Source organism: Anguilla rostrata, chromosome 10, assembly GCF_018555375.3.
Source record: "Anguilla rostrata isolate EN2019 chromosome 10, ASM1855537v3, whole genome shotgun sequence".
Taxonomy (NCBI): Eukaryota; Metazoa; Chordata; class Actinopteri; order Anguilliformes; family Anguillidae; genus Anguilla; species Anguilla rostrata.
Window position 1 is genome coordinate 29,639,749 of NC_057942.1, and position 19,601 is coordinate 29,659,349.

At 47.6% G+C, this 19,601-nt stretch overlaps 1 protein-coding gene across 3 annotated transcripts in view; it reads left to right on the plus strand.

Moving 5' to 3' along the window:
- Positions 1–19,601, plus strand: part of msh3 (mutS homolog 3 (E. coli)) — a 60,957-nt gene that overhangs the window by 8,472 nt on the left and 32,884 nt on the right. Inside the window, exons 9-17 of one of the 3 annotated variants that reach the window (XM_064296462.1) lie at positions 5,293–5,462; positions 7,168–7,282; positions 10,439–10,523; positions 11,287–11,396; positions 11,840–11,972; positions 15,449–15,636; positions 16,260–16,428; positions 18,498–18,562; positions 19,218–19,334. In XM_064296462.1, coding sequence (XP_064152532.1) covers positions 5,293–5,462; positions 7,168–7,282; positions 10,439–10,523; positions 11,287–11,396; positions 11,840–11,972; positions 15,449–15,636; positions 16,260–16,428; positions 18,498–18,562; positions 19,218–19,334 — 1,152 coding nt within the window. The remainder of the gene's footprint in view (positions 1–5,292; positions 5,463–7,167; positions 7,283–10,438; positions 10,524–11,286; positions 11,397–11,839; positions 11,973–15,448; positions 15,637–16,259; positions 16,429–18,497; positions 18,563–19,217; positions 19,335–19,601) is intronic. The other 2 variants (XM_064296463.1, XM_064296464.1) reach the window with 2 other exon arrangements.

Genomic DNA, 19,601 nt, shown 5'->3' on the forward strand with positions numbered 1-19,601 from the left:
TGACACCACTCTGTTATACACACACGTCACAGCCACATACGCACACACACTCTCTCTGTCACACACACACACACACACACAACCACACACACACCGCCTCACCCACACACAGGCCCGTCTGATCGCAGCGCTGTCCCTCATCAGTGTAGGAGAGCGGAGGCGAGCGCCCACTCTTCGCTGTCTTCTCGCTCTGCAGCCCACCAGTTGAGCTGTGCAGCTTTCGCATTGATATGAGTGTAACAATAGCTGGGCTGGTTACCGGCTGTGTGCCGTCTGCGAGAGTGCCACTGTCCGTGGTCCTGAGGTTCTCGGATCTTTCTCTGTCTGCCCCCTGCCATTGTCACAACAGTAAGAATGACCATTTAATGTTTCGTTAAGTTCTGCAGTGCAGGAAAAAAAGCAGAATAGTGTGCCAGACTACAGGAGCTGTGTAGTGTACCAGACTGCAGGAGCTGAATAGTGTACCAGACTGCAGGAGCTGAATAGTGTACCAGACTACAGGAGCTGTGTAGTGTACCAGACTGCAGGAGCTGAATAGTGTACCAGTCTGCAGGAGCTGAATAGTGTACCAGACTGCTGGAGCTGAATAGTGTACCAGACTGCAGAAGCTGAATAGTGTACCAGACTGCAGGACCTGAATAGTGTACCAGTCTGCAGGAGCTGAATAGTGTACCAGACTGCTGGAGCTGAATAGTGTACCAGACTGCAGGAGCTGAATAGTGTACCAGTCTGCAGGAGCCGAATAGTGTACCAGACTGCTGGAGCTGAATAGTGTACCAGTCTGCAGAAGCTGAATAGTGTACCAGACTGCATGACCTGAAAAGTGTACCAGACTGCAGGACCTGCATAGTGTACCAGACTGCATGAGCTGAATAGTGTACCAGACTGCAGGAGCTGCATAGTGTACCAGACTGCAGGAGCTGAATAGTGACCAGTCTGCAGGAGCTGAATAGTGTACCAGATTGCAGGAGCTGAATAGTGTACCAGACTGCAGGAGCTGAATAGTGTACCAGACTGCAGGATGTGCATAGTGTACCAGACTGCAGGAGCTGCATAGTGTACCAGACTGCAGGAGCTGAATAGTGTACCAGACTGCAGGATGTGCATAGTGTACCAGACTGCAGGAGCTGCATGGTGTACCAGTCTGCAGGAGCTGAATAGTGTACCAGACAGCAGGAGCTTCAGACTGCAGGAGCTGAATAGTGTACCAGACTGCAGGAGCTAAATAGTGTACCAGACTGCAGGAGCTGCATAGTGTGCCAGACTACAGGAGCTGCATAGTGTACTAGACTGCAGGAGCTGAATAGTGTACCAGACTGCAGGAGCTGAATAGTGTACCAGACTGCAGGAGCTGAATAGTGTACCAGACTGCAGGAGCTGAATAGTGTACTAGACTGCAGGAGCTGCATAGTGTACTAGACTGCAGGAGCTGCATAGTGTACCAGATTACAGGAGCTGCATAGTGTACCAGATTACAGGAGCTGCATAGTGTACCAGACTGCAGGAGCTGAATAGTGTACCAGACTACAGGAGCTGTGTAGTGTACCAGACTGCAGGAGCTTCAGACTGCAGGAGCTGAATAGTGTACCAGACTGCAGGAGCTGCATAGTGTACCAGACTGCAGGAGCTGAATAGTGTACCAGACTGCAGGAGCTGCATAGTGTACCAGACTGCAGGAGCTGAATAGTGTACCAGACTGCAGGAGCTGCATAGTGTACCAGACTGTAGGAGCTGAATATTGTACCAGACTGCAGGAGCTGAATATTGTACCAGACTGCAGGAGCTGAATAGTGTATTGCTTTATTGCCAATATGAGCTGCAGAGACTGCCACATATCTAATGGGGAACTTCTGTCTGAACTTCTGAGTTCCGTTATTGAGGTGAAAATACTGCATTTTATCAGTGAACCTTTAGCGAATGAAACAACATGTACTCAGTGTTTTCTATTGTCATGGAAATGGAATGCTGTGACCATGAAGGTCGTTGTTGCAAGTCATTGTAGTGGTACAGTACGCAAGATCTCTGAGAGAGTTGGTGGTAGTCAGAGGCTGACAGATCACTGTTGGACATCTACAGAACCACATCAGCCCTCGAGGGTGGACTACGCCTGAAAGGCCTCCTAGCAACGGACTCGTTGTTGTTGCTAGGCAGGTTGGTAATTAGTACCTCAGAGGGCCTTGCAGCTCCACTGAGCCCTGTTCACCCAGCGATTGGCCGCCTTGGTAGATTTTATTCCTGCCAGGAAAGTATCCACAGTTATGTCTGAACCAGAGTGGTTATGTCCCTGAGTGTAGATGCGCCTGGTGTCACTGAAGCAAGGCTGTAATTTACAGGGGTTACAATCCCCCCAAGCCAAATAACACCCCCAATAGTACTGCACGGTGATGAGAAAAATGATTTCATATAATGAAGATGGGTATATCCTGATGCCATCGGGATAGTCTCATCAGTAAGGCTGCGCGTGTTTGTCAATGAAGCCGCAGGTGCTGCAGATTCCATGACTTTTCCAATTTCTTTCCATTTCCGTGATTTTCTTTATTTTTAGTGCTTTCCGTGATTACGTGTAGCAGTTTGTGAAACAGTGGTTATCTGGGTGCAGAAGTCTTGGGAAACTATTTATTAAAATGTGCATATTTTATTACATGACACATATTTTTACAATCTGCTTTTCATATGAAAGGCTGCTAATCGAGTTTCAGTATACCATCGGGGAAGTTTTGTTTTGCCTTTAAAAGTCAGTGATAGCTCCTAACCCCCCCCCCCACACACACACACACACATACACACACCACCCCCCACACCTCACACCCCAGACAAGACCCACACCCCAGAGCCCCTTCCCCTTCCTTGCAGTTCTCAGGGTCTAGGCTATGCATTTCATACCACCCCCTAAACTAAACTAACTAAAAATTACACCCTTGTACTGAAGCGACTTGAATTGCTGCCATAAATGCCCAGCTGTGTAAGCTGTGTAAATGTAAACTGTGTAAATCACCCAGAATGAGTGTGCCTGCTAGGAAAATAAACACGGCTATTACTTCTCATTGTCTTACGAGAAGATGATGAGAAATCGCACGATGATACTCTGTGATATCAGACGCCTTTGGGGACGGTGTGCAGAGCTGGAGCGGCTTCAGTTTGAGAGAAATCACCGTGAACAGAATTTCTCTAACGGGCAGTCTGAAATCCTGTATCTTTTCCAATTTTTAGTAATAGGCGGAATCTTATGGCGCTCGCGTCTCGATAAATTCGGCAGTCTTGAAACACGACGAGCGTTGATGCCGTTCCAAAGTTCTGTATTTATTCGGCCGAATTAAAAAAACATAACGGAACGGAAACAATGACAGTTTGAGCGAGAGGGCGGCCGACGCACCCTTCCGTCCGGAACGAAGCTCCGGGCTGCGTTCGCGGCGCGAATCTCATCGCATCGCCGTTGACGGGGACGATTCGTCTCGCGGCGGAAGTCGCAAGGCCCCCCTATCCGTTAGCTGACTGACTGACTGCCTGTGTCTAACCCGTCGAGCCGCGCGATTCTTATACCGCCTCGCCTCGAGAACTCTGTTACCGTCCCTAAGAGAGCCGTGGAGATTTGAGACGGCAGACACGGCTGCTGCCGCAGAGTGATAAAATACGATTAGGAGGAACGGATGGCGTTGGGGAGCATTGCTGAAGCGCCAAGCTGTGGGAGTCTGTCATTCCACCCTGACCATAAATTAAACTGAGCTAATGAGATAAAATGGCTACTGCTATTGTGGGAGTGTGCTGGCTGAGAGAATGTGGTTTACCGTGTGTGTGCGTGTGTGTGTGTGTGTGTGCATGTACGAAAGTGAGAGTGCACAAGTGTGAGCATGCATTCTGGCTTCCGAACCTGTATGCACAAGTTTGTTTTCCTAGGGGGGGGGGATGTCTGTACATATTCCTGGTTTGTGTTTTCTGGACCGAATGAGATAGAATAGGTATTGCCATTGTGGGAGTGTGTTGGCTCAATGTGGTGTGTGTGTGTGTGTGCGTGTGTGAGTGTGTGTGTGGGCGTTCGTGTGTGTGTGGGCATTCGTGTGTGTGTGTGTGTGTGAGTGTGTGCGTGGGCGTTCGTGTGTGTGAGTGTGCGTGTGGGTGTTCGTGTGTGTGTATGTGTGTGTGTGAGTGTGTGTGTGGGCGTTCGTGTGTGTGTGTGTTTGTGTGTGTGTGTGTGTGAGTGTGTGCGTGGGCGTTCGTGTGTGTGTGTGTGGTTTGTGTTGCTGGTGTGTGTTGTGTGTTGAGTGTGTGCGTGGCGTTCGTGTGTTGTTGTGGAGGTGTGTTGGCGTCGTGTGTGTGGGTTGTGTGTGTGTGTGTGTGTGTGTGTGTGAGTGTGTGTGTGGGCGTTGTGTGTGTGTGTGTGGTGTGTGGTGGTGTGTGTGGTGTGTGTGTGGTGCATGTGTGTGTGAGTGTGTGTGGTGTGGTGTGTGTGTGAGTGTGAGTGTGATGTGTGTGTGGTGTGTGTGTGTGTGTGTTTGTGTGTGTGAGTGTGAGTGTGATGTGTGTGTGTGTGTGTGGTGTGGTGTGGTGTGTGTGTGTGTGTGTGTGTGAGTGTGTGTGTGTGGCATCGTGTGTGTGTGTGTGAGTGTGAGTGTGTGTGTGTGGTGTGTGTTGTGTGTTGAGTGTGTGTTTTGTGTGTGGGTTTTGTGTGTGTGTGTGTGTGGTGTGTGGTGTGTGTGTGTGTGTGTGGTGTGTGGGTGTGTGTGTGTGTGTGTGTGAGTGTGTGTGTTGGGTGTGTGTGTGTGTGTGTGTGTGTGTGTGTGTGTGTGTGTGTGTGTGTGTGTGTGAGTGTGTGAGTGTGTGTGTGTGTGAGTGTGTGTGTGTGTGTGTGCGCGTGGGCGTTCATGTGCGTCTGTGCTGGAGAAAGGTATATCGCTTTCCCGTAAGCCGCATACCTGCCGGCGTCGCCCCAGCAACCGGATGAAGAGCTGACTGGAGGCCTTGAAAACAGGGCTGTGCTGGAATGGAGAAACAGAAAGAGAGAGACGTGTGTGTGTGTGTGTGTGTGCTTGTGTGTGTGTGTGTGTGTTTATTGCTGTATGTATGTGTTTTACCTGGTTTACCCTTATTTCTGGTTCTAGGGTGCTATAAATAAGAAATCAGTTTAACTTCAGTTATAGATTGGGTCATTGGATTTAGCAGCAGATGGCTGGAACGCCACATAACTGTGTTCTCTGTCATAACCTAGGCCCCAAACGGATAAACTGGCTAGAAGCAAAGAAAGGCTTCATCCTGAAGCTGAACTTTTCTTCCTTTCTCTCGGCTCTCAATTTGCAGCGTGCAGGCCGACGACCGCATCCGCGTGGAGAGGCTGGACGGCTCACGGTTCGAGTTCACCACTGCTCTGCGGACCATCACCGACTTCTACTCCGACGCGTCGCGTCAGAAGGCCGGGGAGGCTGATCGAGGTGCGGCAGGCACGTCCCTTCGTACCTGTCATCTCCATGGTGATTGGCTGCGCGGTGCTTGACCCTGTTTGTCAGGAGAAGGGTAGCGTGATTGGCGGGGTGTGACATGACCTGACGTGGGGGGGTGTCGTCCCGCAATTGAAGAGTCCCGATGAATTTTCTCTGGTGTGGAAGGAGGAGCCTTGGGGCGAGGGGGGGGGGGGTCGTGATTCATGGCTGGCTGAAAATTGGCATGTCTTTGGACAGCCTGCAGTGTGTGCGTGCGTGTGCGTGCGTATGTATGTGTGTGTATGTGCGAGTGTGTGTGTGTGTGTTTGCACGCGCAGGTGTGTGTGTATGTTCGCACGTGTGTGTACGTATGTGTGAGTGTATGTGTACACAAGTGTGTACGTGTGCTTGTGTGCATTCAATGACAGGGGGATTTCATTGACCGTTCCTCTTGGAATGCTGCAACAGTGTTGAAACAAAAAACACCACAGAAATTCTCATTAAAAATACAATAAAAGACCTTTCGCACCATGTATGGCGACTGAGCCGGTGGGTTTTTTCATAAACAATTCTTACTTATCTCAGGAAATCAATATTTCAAGTCAGAGCCTCTGAAGAGCGTCTTGGTCTGTTACAGTCAACTGGTTTCAGAGCATGTGTCTTTTTGGGTAATGAGTATTACTGTGCATGAGAGTCACTGATCTTCCGATGCAATTTAGACTCACCTGTGACGCCCCTGCAGTTATTTATATGCCAGTGACCATTTCATACATTACGGTCCATATGGGAGCGAGGTAATGCCCCCTAGTGGAGAGGTGCATGTACTTCTGGTCAGCTGGTCACCTGTGTGGGCCTGGCGTGTTTGGAAGAGAAGTCGCAGGCACTCAGTCACATCCACATCTGCTGCTAGGCACTCTGAAGTCTTCCTCTGCAGCGATTTTTTTGATGTTGCCATTTCTGCTAAATATCAAAATTGTTAGGGTGTAAAGTGTTATCAGCACCATGGATATACGTCATTGCCATCTTTCATCCTTTCTTTTTTCTTCTTCTCGCGTAAGCAAGCGCCGGCTACGTTAGCGCGCGCGTTGTCGTAGACGTCCTCTTGCCGCCGCGTCCTTGTGAACGCCGCAGGTGACGCGGCGGAAGTGCGTAATTACAGCCGCACCCCAGGCCCCACCCACCCACCCACCATCCTGTCTGGTGTCTCATCTCTTCATCCAATCAAACGCCTTCAGAGACCCTTCCAATGTCGATTCCCTGGCCTACGATGTCCTGGTGACGTCACTAGGTTTTTGAGCCCCCCCCCCATTGTTTCCCCGGTGACGCCTTGGGGGACGTTCAGGCGTGCAGGACAAGGTCTCGACGTGGGAAGGGAGTGTAAAGGCATTCACTCGGGCTCAAGGACTTCTTTTTGTCCTCACTTCCTCCCAGAGAGGTGAAAAGAGGAAAAAAAAGAAAAAGTCTGTCTATCCGTTGAGAATCTTGCACTAATTGCCGGCTCACATGCCCTCGGTATTTACCGGTGAAGCCCTGAATACCTAATATGACAAATGAAAATGTTGAAAAGAATGTTACATTATTGAGCGCTCATGCGTTGTGCTTTCATTTTATTTAATTGCATTTTTTAAAATATCTGGGTCACACGGTGATATAAGGGCAGTGGTTACTCAAAAATATTGAATTTACTTCTTGTGTGTGTGCGTGTGTGTGTGCATGTGTGCGTGTGTGTGTGTGTTTCTCTCTTTCCCTTCTTCAGATTCCCACTCTCTCTCCAGTATCATCAGTTTGGAGACGCCAGTCATCTGCTGTCTTGGCCCTGTGATCCAGTACCTGGCTGACTTCAACCTGCAGAGAGTCCTAACATGCCCCAGGTACTGTACCTGAGTTTAACCTGCAGAGAGTCCTCAACTGCCCCAGGTACTGTACCTGAGTTCAACCTGCACAGAGTCCTAACGTGCCCCAGGTACTGTACCTGAGTTTAACCTGCAGAGAGTCCTAACCTGCCCCAGGTGCTGTACCTGAGTTTAACCTGCAGAGAGTCCTAACCTGCCCCAGGTGCTGTACCTGAGTTTAACCTGCAGAGAATCCTAACCTGCCCCAGGTACGAGACCTGAGTTAACCTGCACAGAGTCCTAACTGCCCCAGGTGCTGTATCTGAGTTTAACCTGCAGAGAGTCCTAACATGTCCCAGGTGCTGTACCTGAGTTTAACCTGCAGAGAGTCCTAACCTGCCCCAGGTGCTGTACCTGAGTTTAACCTGCAGGGAGTCCTAACCTGCCCCAGGTACTGTACCTGAGTTTAACCTGCAGAGAGTCCTAACATGTCCCAGGTGCTGTACCTGAGTTTAACCTGCACAGAGTCCTAACCTGCCCCAGGTGCTGTACCTGAGTTTAACCTGCAAAGAGTCCTAACCTGCCCCAGGTACTGTACCTGAGTTTAACCTGCAGAGAGTCCTAACCTGCCCCAGGTACTGTACCTGAGTTTAACCTGCAGAGAGTCCTAACCTGCCCCAGGTACTGTACCTGAGTTTAACCTGCAGAGAGTCCTAACCTGCCCCAGGTACTGTACCTGAGTTTAACCTGCAGGGAGTCCTAACCTGCCCCAGGTACTGTACCTGAGTTTAACCTGCACAGAGTCCTAACGTGCCCCAGGTACTGTACCTGAGTTTAACCTGCAGAGAGTCCTAACATGTCCCAGGTACTGTACCTGAGTTTAACCTGCACAGAGTCCTAACCTGCCCCAGGTGCTGTATCTGAGTTTAACCTGCACAGAGTCCTAACCTGCCCCAGGTACTGTACCTGAGTTTAACCTGCAGAGAGTCCTAACGTGCCCCAGGTGCTGTACCTGAGTTTAACCTGTGTGGATACAGATGCTTGTGGGTGTACCTGGTGTACCTTTTCTCGCCGGTGTGTAATCTTTTCAACATGCGTACTGAAAAAGTTATGGTATGTTTATGCAGGAGGAACATTGTGTGTCCTTTCATGCAAGCCTAACAAACGATACACCATTAAAAACGTGGTTTTCATTGGCTAAAATTTCAGTTGTCAATATAATAGCTTTCCATTGGCTGGCTGTGCACTGGGCAGAAATTGTACTGTCATTGCTGCCTCACAGCAGGTCCCGTTGGCTGAGGGATTGCTTGGCCAATACTCCTCAGAGAAGCTTGTAGGTGGGCTCATCCTGTTTCAAAGAGTCTATACAAACCAGAGATAATAACATTTTTATGTACACAATACTTTCAGCGTGTATGTAACGGCGAAACAGACAACAGTGATAATTCCTAAGGAGAATTGCTAAATAAACAATGCACATTCTTGCAAGTTAGCACTTTTTTGGGCCAAAACATTACTGTGGATTTTGTTCACTGGACCCTTGCCTCGATGAAGATATTGACTTTACTGTGATGTGTATTGTTTGTGGATTGCCAAAACGCATAGAAGATTATGACCCCCAAGCTTGTTTTGCCACCCCACAAAACAAGAAAGCGTTGTTGCTAAAATAGTTTACGGAGATAGAGCCACAAGTTTTAACACTTTCAAACGGTAAATCATGTGACCAGATTGATTAAAAAGTTCACCGTAAAAAAAAAAATTAGCCCGACATGCCTGGTGCCGTACCTGAGTTTAACCTGCGGATAGTCCTGATGCACCCGAGGTGCTGTACCTGAGTTTAACCTGCAGAGGGCTCCACACGTTCGCTGACTCTGAACTCTGGATTCGTCCCGACTCTCTGCAGACTGCATTGCTTCTGTTCAGCATTCTCAGCATGTCTGTAATATTGGTGTGGGAGATGTTTGCACATTATACACCGATTTGCAGCACTTCCTCTCGCTAGGCTGCCGTCTCTGGTTAACAGTTGTATGCATAATTTATGCGTTTGGTTTTTTCCTTTTTTAAAAGATGTGGAAATGGGAGGGTGTTAGTGGTTTCCCTCTCAGTAAAAGAGGATGGAGAGAGTGACCGATGTGGAGAGGCTCCCCAGAGTCTTTGCCGGTTATGTGTGCCAGTTTGTCTGTGCCTCTCCAGTCGTTACAAAGAAAGTTTTTAAATTCATGCTGAAGAACTGCTTTTAATATTGTGTTGATGGCCCTAGGGGATGGGTTTCCAGGCCCTGGTTAACACTGGATTGATACATTACTGTGAAAACTTGCTCGGGTGGAAACCACCTGAAATATGACGCAATTACTGCTTTCTCCTCAGTCGAAGTCGATAGCAGCCTAATCTTGCAAATCTTAAGACCTTTTTTAATTATCACTTATCATTTGAGGATGTGACCCTTTAACAGGAGCCGTTCCTTTATAAAGTAATGTTAAAGATGCTTCCTAACAAAGGTCTACGTGCTGATTAAAAAATGGTTTTGGAAAAAGTTATTATTATTATTATTATTATTATTATTATTTTCCATTTGGATTCCCCTGTGAAAAATTTGCTGCAAATGAAAATTCACTTAATGGCTTTTTGTTTATATGTGTTTGGGTGGCGTGGTATCCAAAGGGAAAAAAAATACCTCACTGAAATTCCTGCTTTCAAGGAGAAACGGTGTTATAGGAGTGATACAGGGATCCATTAGCGCATTTATACGCAGTCGTTTAGCAGATCCTCTGCTGCAGAACCATTCTCTGGCCCTGCACACTGTCGAAAGGGCTCTAAAGCTAACTGTTGTGTTCTAACAGACAAAAAAAAGATAATGCACTTTTCTCCATAAACTTGACATGTGTATTCCTGTGTTCGGTTTTAGAATGGGTACACGATTTATTGGAAAAAAGCAAACTGCCTTGAAAGACCAAAGCAAAAGTGCTTTCTTCAGGTTTGAGTGAAAAAATGAATGACCCCAGAACGGGCAAAACCTTCCTCCTCGTGGGTGACCAATCGCATGCCACTTTAAATACCGCAACATAATTGCGCATAATGAGGCCCGTACCCATTTAAAGGGACGGTGTCATAAAAATGGACGGCTACGTGAAACAGGTGGGTGGGTTGAGGTATCAGTGGCTGCTAACTTGTTGCTCTCATCTGGCTGCGTTTCAGCTCCTTCAGACGGCTCTCCTGCGAGGCAGACTGCATGGCTCTCAGCGCCACCACCATGAGGAACCTGGAGATCCTCTGCAACCAGGTGGGCGGGGTGGGGGACACATTTAAAAAGCGCACCGCTATGGTCTCTCTTAAATTACTGCTGCTATCTTGGATTGTTCTACTGTGCACGATCCAAGACGGTCAACTCCCAACATTCCTTCCCATCTTCTGTACTTATTTTTTTTTATTCCGTGGAGTTTCCGGTTGCTAAGAGAGCGTTCCTGCGCCATCTGTGTTGCTACGCTAGCTTTGAATGTTCTGCCCCTGTCCACATGCCCTCATGAATATTCAGACAGAACACTCTGAGCTTTTCAATGCTAAGAATAGGGAGCTGACCGTATGGACTGTGTATAGACAATCTGTGCTGATGATGTCATTCATACTGTATCCACTTAATATGGTGTGCTCATTCTTACACTCTTGGATATGTTTGCATGAACAAATGCTGTATGTCTATCCTACAGTCAAGAGTTATAGATAAAACACAGAGACACATAGAATATGAGATACTATGTTGTCTGACTTATATATGATTTAAACTGCGGTAAGAATAAGTAGGGAGATATGTAAATCCGTGCTCCCTGTAAGCATGAGAAATTGTGAATGAATGGTTTCCTAGGTGACAGGAATGCTCTTGCAAAGCAGATTAAGACACGTCTTGTCTTCTGATCAAACCGAGTGTACAGGGATTTCCATTTGATTCTATGTCCTCGATCCAAGCCCCTTTGACCAACTGTTTGCCTGCGGTCATCCCTCACCGGGCATTCTGGGTAGGGAGTGACGATGGTCTCTGTCGTTGGCAGACCGACTGCAAGGTGAGGGGGAGTTTGCTGTGGGTGCTCGACCACACCCAGACCCCGTTTGGGCGAAGGCTGATGAAGAAATGGGTGTCCCAGCCCTTGAAGTCTGCCACGTGAGTCTAAGCTTACTGTCTGCACTGCTGTCCGTGCGACTGCCGCCGTACCTGTATCAATAGATTCACTCGCTCTTGGTTTTGTACTTTTGCTTCCACGCAGTTTTACCTCCAAGGTATCTTAGTATGGAGGTTTTTTTTTCCTCTTTGACCTGCTTTGGTGTTTTTTTTTCTTCCAGTGTCTTCACTTGGGAGCCTTTCTCTCTTGTGTTTCTCGATATAATGCACTGCGTGAACCCCTCTATTGTCTTTATGCGGTGTATTAGCCCCGGTATATGGTATTTTTCTTTATCCCCTGTTGTCTTGAATAGGTATATCTTTCCTAGGTGTATGTGGCGTATTCACCCCTCATCTGTCTGCATTTGGTATGTCCCCACCCCCTCCCCTCTTTGTGTCTGCGTTTGGTACATTCCCATGCTCCTCCTCCTCCTCTCTCCCCTCAGGGAGATCCGGGCGCGGCAGGACGCCGTCGCCGAGGTCCTCTCCTCCGAACACAGCGCCCTGCCCTCGGTCCGGGCGCTTCTGTGCCGCCTGCCCGACCTGGAGAGGGGCATCTGCAGCATTTACCACAAGAAGGTACTGCGGGCACGGGGCCCCGAGCAACGTTAGCCCAACGTTCACGCGACGCCGCAGAGACGATAGGCGAACCGCTGCGGTGACGTTTAGCTCGATGTTAAAAACACCGGCCGACCCCCTCCCCGGAGGAGCTGGCAGAGTTACACAGCAACATGTGGAAAGTCCACTGGGAAGCAGCCACACATGGATATTCCCAGTAAAAGCAGTCAGTAAAGAGAACTACAGTAGGCTTTGCAACACCTAGATGCTCTCAGGAAACAAAATGGAGACCATATTGAAAGTATCAGTGGTCAGTGTTCACTCAGTCACTCGTTGTGTGGGCTGGGGAATACATACATCCACTCATCAGACAAGAGGGAGTCCGAATTGAAACAGTGATCAATGTTCACTCAGTTTCTCACTGTGTTAGCCATAACTCTCTGAGGCATCAAGCATCAGTGACTTGCAAAATATTATCTTCCTCATTTAATTTATCCAAGTTCACTGATCCACATCCTGCTGACAATGTTTCAACAGAAAACGGCCCAATTACTCCTGTAGATATTTTGATCCCTGTATTAATATGTGTCATTTTAAATGACCCAAAGCTTGTGTCTGCATGCTCCACATATTCCTCACTTGGCAGACCAGCAAAGGTTATTTTGTCTAACGACTACCCGATTTCTGTCGCCGGGCAATTTTTAGCGAGCTGGGGAGGGCTCACAGTCTGTCCGAACCCTTTTATGTTTTTTTTTTCTGCCGTTTGAGAGGACGGCTGCAATCAGGAGCCCGGTGAAAGATTCTTTTATTTTCCATTTTATTTTTTTCCAGCCCTCGCTGCAGTTTGCTCCCGCTTTGTTTTTGAAGGCCGGCCTTTCAAATATCGGCTGTAATGGGCTTCCTTAGATCCGCCTGGGTGACGTGAGGTAGGCGAAGAGCCAGGTTCAGAACCTGAGAGAATATTCGTCGACCGCTGAAGTGCTGCTTTTGCTTTTGAAGTTGGGCATTGGCGGCTGACGTGACCCCACACCTGGCTCTCCGAGCTCAAAGAGAACAGGCAGACTTCCTGGCACTCAGTCCACTGGTTTAGTGCGTCTTAATTTAGCACCTCTACACAGCCCATTCAGTAAGGGCATTGCGAGACTATGGAGGTGGTGTGTACTGGGCTTATTGGTTCATTGTTGATGAGCTCACACCTGTTGAAGGAGAAAGAGGACAAGAGTGAGACCACCAATTTCTCACATTATTGGGTATTGGGTGATTAGACATGGGGTCGTTCTGATGCCTGGGTTGCTTTTGGAACTTCCGTATCTTTGGGTCATTCACTGCCAAGTCAACTTAAGCTAGAAAATTTCACCAGGGGATTTTCAGTTGATTCGAAAAATTCTGAATATTTTTCTTAAATATTGCTTTTAATTTTTTTATTTTTTAGTCAACATGACATTGTATTATAGGCCTTTGCATTCGATTTTGAAATGAATTTAGTTTATTGGTTCAGTTATGAGCCCATACAGAACTGAATGAGTTTTATCCTGATGATTGACAAATGTCAATTTAAAGACATTTCTCATATATGTAAGGTTAGTCCATGATAGCGACAGTAATATAATAATAATAATAAACTTTGTTTATATAGCACCTTTTATATCATAAATGCAGCTCAAAGTGCTTTACAGGAGAAACAATAGAAATCAGTACCACAGGTATTATTAGTATACAGGTATAAGTGGGTTTAAAATTAATTTGCTCACCTCGACTTCACACACACTCACAGCAGGACACTTTTCTGATATGAAAAATAATCCGTCATTGTGTTCATTTGGCCACAGTTGTGATTTGCCTGGCAGGTTATTATAGGCACCAGTGTATCAACCTAATCCTGCTAATGCCTTCAGATTCTGTTTATCCTCTGTTATTTTGTTGTTGTTCACCTCTGCGTTTGCTGGGTAAAGTAGCTGATTACACTGCAGGCTTTGTTGTCGAAAGGATTAATTTAGGGAAGCAATAATTCTCGACGTCTCCGGGGGCCAAAGGGCTCTGTTCATTATGCCTCGCATTAGACTGTGATGCAACCTCAATTTTGCGACTGTCGCCCTCGTGCTAGGGGAGGACCGGAGGATACCTGCGGCTTTCGCCCGACACCGCCGCGCCCTTTCGCGTTGGCCGGCGGCAAAGACGGCCGCAGTTTTTTTTTACGGGATTCTCATTTGTTTACGGGAAGCGCAGAGCGAGGGAAATGAACGTGTCGCCTCCGGGGGGAACAGTTTAAAGGTCGCGCGACTGTCTGACCTTTTTTTTTTTCCTCTTCGGGAAATGTTATTTTTCTCCATAAAGCCGTACGTGGGGTAGACTGCGCGGTAACGGTACAGCGAACGCGCCGGGCAGAAATGCAACAGCGAGTGCGGCACTGTTTTTTGCTTTTTAAAAATTTTTTTATCGTGAAGCCACAGATGAAAGATTTCTTCTGTGCCTGCATGATAACGGAAAAGGGAGAATGCTCTTCCCTGCTTTTCGCTGTGCCGCCTGTGATGAATTGCCATCTCGGAAATGACAAGGTGTTAGGGTGCCGCGTCGCTGCCTGGGTAAATAATTCGCCCCTGATAACAAGCGCAATAAAGCCTGAGAAAGGTGGTGGCAGGGGTAGCGGCTCTCGCTGTTGATTGCACAACAGATTGCTGCGCAGTAATCGTGAAAAGTCAAGTGCTTTTCCTTTCAAATGAGTTTCTTTCCCGACTGGATCAGCTGCTGCTGGTACCACAACTCAAACAGGCAGTGTCCTAACTCAGTGCTGCCCCCTCTGTTGTGTAGGTCTGCATGCAGTCCATTTCTAAACTGAGTGTGTTTGCATGGCACGGGGTCAAGATTTCATCAGCATTGCAATGTTGCATTTGCCTGCTCCAGGTTGAATAATTTAGCTGATGTACCATTTGAAAGCCACAAGTCAAAAATATTCACGTATGAACCGTGAACAATACATGCCTCATACTCACATCCCAGGAAATTATTCAGTCAGATCAATTAATGTTGTAATTTATTGTGTTGTGTGTGGCATGATTCCTTTAGAATGGGTTCATTTTTAATTAAATTAAATTTTTGATAAAATTATTCACTGACTGGTGGCATCAGTGCGGTCCCGCTGATGTATGGACACTTGATCGCTGAAAGGGAACCATTTGTGAAAGATTCAATTTGCGGGGAGTTTCAAGACGAGGACAAGGAGCTAAATCTGCACTGTATAAAAATGAGTTATGGAAGAACTTAAACATGGTTTCAACAATCTTGATTGACAAAGAGATTAACCTTACCAAAAACAAACAAATGCCAAGGGCTCCAGGTTTAGAACCACAGATTTTCTTGCAACTTACTCTTTGTGCTTAATTCTGTTGATGTGGTTTAGACTGGTCCTCTTAAGTGTGGTCTGGCTTGTCATGTTTAGAGTAGGTAGTATGTTTGAGTGCAGTCTGACACGTCACGCTTGGTCTGTTGCCATGTTGCAGTGTTCCACTCAGGAGTTCTACCTCATCAGCAGCACCCTGTCCCGGTTGGGGGCGGAGCTACAGGCCCTGGTTCCCGCCGTCCAATCGCAGCTGAGCTCCACCCATTTGAAAGAGCTGCTCACGGAACTGCCCCGGCTATTGGCTCCCGCGCAAGGCTTTCTGAGCGTGCTCAATGAGACAGCGGCCAAGTGAGTGATTCAAAGCCCCACACTGTGGGGTGAGCGCATTTGTGAGCGTGCTCGTATTATGCTTTGCATTTGTATTTCTAGGATAGTGTTATTCTGAAATAATATCCAGAGGAAATTGTTTCCGTGGAGAGCGAAAGCTTTAACCAGTTGGCCACATCCCAAGGTCTTCCTCTTAGGGTCGAACATTGTTCTTTTCCTTCAGCGCGTAATTGTTTATAAGGAAAGCTCCTCAGTGCTCCGTTTGCAGTGGTGTATACAGTAGCTGATATTACTAGGGTACTGGCCTCATGCCAGTCTTGTAGTGGGCAGCAGGATAATGTAGTGGATAAAGATCTGGGCTAGTAATGAATATTCAGGTGGGACATTACATTATCCTTCAGCATACTTAACCTACAGTTCTGCAGTAGGAATCCAACTGCATGTATGGACAGCATGTAAAATATATCACCGCTGTGTTGGTCGGACTTGTTAAGAGTGTACTAATGAAAGCTGCTAGGTGGGCACTCCAAATTTGGGGGGAAAGGAGAAACCATAAAAAGAAGAAAAAATAACGTAATATTGCGCTGTAACATGTTTACTAAGGAAATCCTCTGTGGGGGGGGGGGCATCTGTTTGGTCCACAGGACCGGGGACAAGACCCAACTGTTCGCCGACCTGACCGACTTCCCCGTGATCCGGGAGAGGAAGGAGGAGATCCAGGCGGTCCTGTCCGACATCCTGGAGCACCGCAGGGAGGTCCGGCGGGTGCTGAGGAGCCCGTCTCTGGACTACGTAACCGTGTCCGGTCAGGAGGTGAGGGCCCGACGGACCCCGACCGGCCCAAACATTTGGGTGACTTGTCCTCCCCGCGCATTTGCGTTTGAAAGCTTCAAGTTGAGAACGCAAGAGCAGCCGTTTGACAGTGCGGCTCAAAGTGCAACACACCAGTTGTGTCCAGCGTGAATCCCGGAATCAGACATGCATGCCGTAGTGCGAGGGCCAGGTGCATATCCTGCTTTCTGGAGCGATGATTTTGCCGCTGTTGTTTAACGGAATGGGAAACGCTGGCATTGTGAGTTGCATATTAAGTTGCATCGAAACTTGCTCTTCTCCTGGCTGTTCCCTGACTCAGAATTAAGCCTGCAGTCTCTGACAGTACAGGCCTAGTTTCCCAGCCATTATACTACACTGCTGCCCATGATCTCTGAGACTAGTTGATGGGGTCAGAGGTCACTTTTTTCCTGAGAGAAGTGTTTTTTTATTTTTTTATTATTGGTGTTTGCGCCATCACACTGAGAGAAGTCATGAGCTGGGGAAAACATCCTTTTTATGTGCTGCTTAATGGCCAGTAAAAGAATTTCAGTTTGAGCAGAACATGGCCACAGACTATTTTATAATGATCTTCTATTTTTATTTTGCCTCGTCCGGCTCTGCTGTGTTTATAACCTAAGGTTACGAACTTGGTGTGTGTGTGTGCGTGCGTGTGCGTGCGTTTCTCTTGCGTTACCATTGCCATGGAGAAAACGGGGGGAAAAAAACAGTAATGGCTGTTTTCTACATTTCTCACGCTGAAGTGTGCCGGAGAAGAATGCGATCTTGGGTTTGCCTCATGAGTTCTCAGGGCATAATTAGAACAGGACAAAAACATCTGGGTACAGAGATGGTTCTGGAAAACAAGCAGAAATCGACTCTCGTGAAGACCAGAACCGAACGTCACTGCCTGCCTTGCCCCTAGGACCCGCTCTGCATGGGCTGGGCTGGGCTTTTCTCTGACAATCAGAAGATTTCGCTGAAAATGGACAGGCATTGATAAAACAGATGAATTAAGAGCAAATTACGTAATAAATAGCATGAATGAACAGATCGACCGACCTGAAATAAATGAATGGGCTAATTTTGCAGACCTGAAGTCGGTGTCGGTAAATGAATTAACGTGTAAATAAAGAAGCCCGTTTGAAATAAATAACGTAGTGAATGAAGGAGGCAGACCTGAAGTAAGTAATTAAACGCGGGGCTATCTGCGTCGGCCAGAGCCGAGAAGTGCCAGCTGCTCTGCGATTGTTTCGCCGATTACCCCGTACGCCAGTTCCCTCTCCTCTCCTCTCGCTCATTGGGCCTGAGTCACCGTAACCCTCCCGGAATTGAAAGCTTCGACCTTTTTCCGCTTGCTGAAAACTCACCCACAACGCGTCGCCCCTGCGGGGGGGGGGGGATTTACACGCCTCGCGGACGGAGGCCAGGTGGAGAGAGGGGACTGCTAATTTGCGGCGGGTTGGTGAGTCATGGTGCGGCGCGGCGTGGCCGCCTGACTCACCCGCTCAGGCCTGCCGCGCGTCACGCCGCGGTTTCATCCGGGTGCGCTCGGTCCTGACGACGCCTCGACGCAGCTCAGCGCGGACGGCGAGGAGCTTCCAAATGCCCGTTCCCATGTTACCGCCAAGCGTCTCATTTTTGTTGCTCCATGATTTTGAATTCAGTACACAAGTGCTTTTCCTCTTCTTCCTTCTGTCCCTCACTCTCTCTCTCTTTTATTTTCTACCACTTCTTTCTCTCCTCCCTCATTCTCACTCATCCTTCTTTCTTGCTTTCACTTTTTTCCTTCTTTTCCCCCTCCTCTCTCACTTTCTCTAACTCTTACTTCATCCAAAAAATGGCAACCATATTTTTGTGTTTCTTCGCATTACACAGGGGCGCATATTTACAGTTTGCGCAGAGCAAGTTTATCAGAGTGCGTTGATTGGGTCCCCCAGGTCATGTGACCAAGACATGTCAGCATTGGATGTGGTGGACTTGTCTCGGACTTGTCGGAGATGCTTTCTGTTGTTGACATGTTGCTGCCGTGTAGCTGTCATGTTCTCATGTTCTCTCTCTCCCCCACACAGTTCCTCATTGAGGTGAAGAACTCATTGTCATCTTCTGTTCCCTCTGATTGGGTAAAAGTCAGCAGGTGGGTGTGGAATTATGGGAAATAATTCAAAACGTCTCGCTGCTTTTATTTCAACTATAGCGGCAGGTTAGGATTAGGGGCTTAGCTCAGGTTTCAATGAGAGAAGCAACATTATCATCCACATTTCCTTAAAAAAGGTGTTTAAATTGGGGCGAATGCCACAATGTAAACTGTAGCTTGTTATTTGCTGACCAGAAATAATTGAATTTCCATAAAATCATTTGTCAATAAGTTCAGTAAAAAACTGTTTCACGCTCATTGGTTGGTCTCCTGTTTGAAAGTATTTTTGAAGGTAAACTGCGCGATGGTTTTGAGGAGGATGAAAGGTTTGTCTGCAGGATTACTGCTGTTTGTTATGTGCCACTCATTTTCCTCTTCAGTATTCATTCCTTTCAAGGCCATTTAGTAGAAAGGGAAGAAGGAAGAGAGAGAGCAGGCAAGTAATTATAGAGGAGGTTTAGAACTGACTGTTGCAGTCGCTCTGTGCGAGATGAATTGTGCACTTCCTTCCTCCCCCGTTTTTTTCTCATTCCCTCTCTGTCTCCCTCTTTCCATCCCTCTCTTTCCCTCCTTCAATTGCTCTATCCCTCCATTCATCCCCCTCCCTCTCTCCTCTCTCTCTCCTGCTCTCTGTCTTTATCCCTCTCTCTTTCAGTACGAAGGCAGTGGGTCGTTACCACTCCCCTTTCATCGTAGAGAGACACAGACGCCTGCTCCAGCTCAGAGAGCAGCTGGTCATTGACTGTGGCCAGGAGTGGACCAACTTCCTGCAGTACGTAGCTCAACTTCCTGCGCTACCTGGACACGCCCACCTCCTATTCGGGGTGGAAACAGCACCCCAACATACCTACATTTTAACACATCAGGGTTTCAGGGCTTAGGTTTCATAATTGAAAACCAATAACATGAACATGTCATGTTTTGCATGAAAGTGTTTTGGTTTAAGAAAGTTCTAGAACATTTTTTTCTGCTTACCAGTGAAAGTGGTTTCAGCTGTGTCTTAGTCTTACATGTGTGTTTTTATGGGTGCTCTCAATGT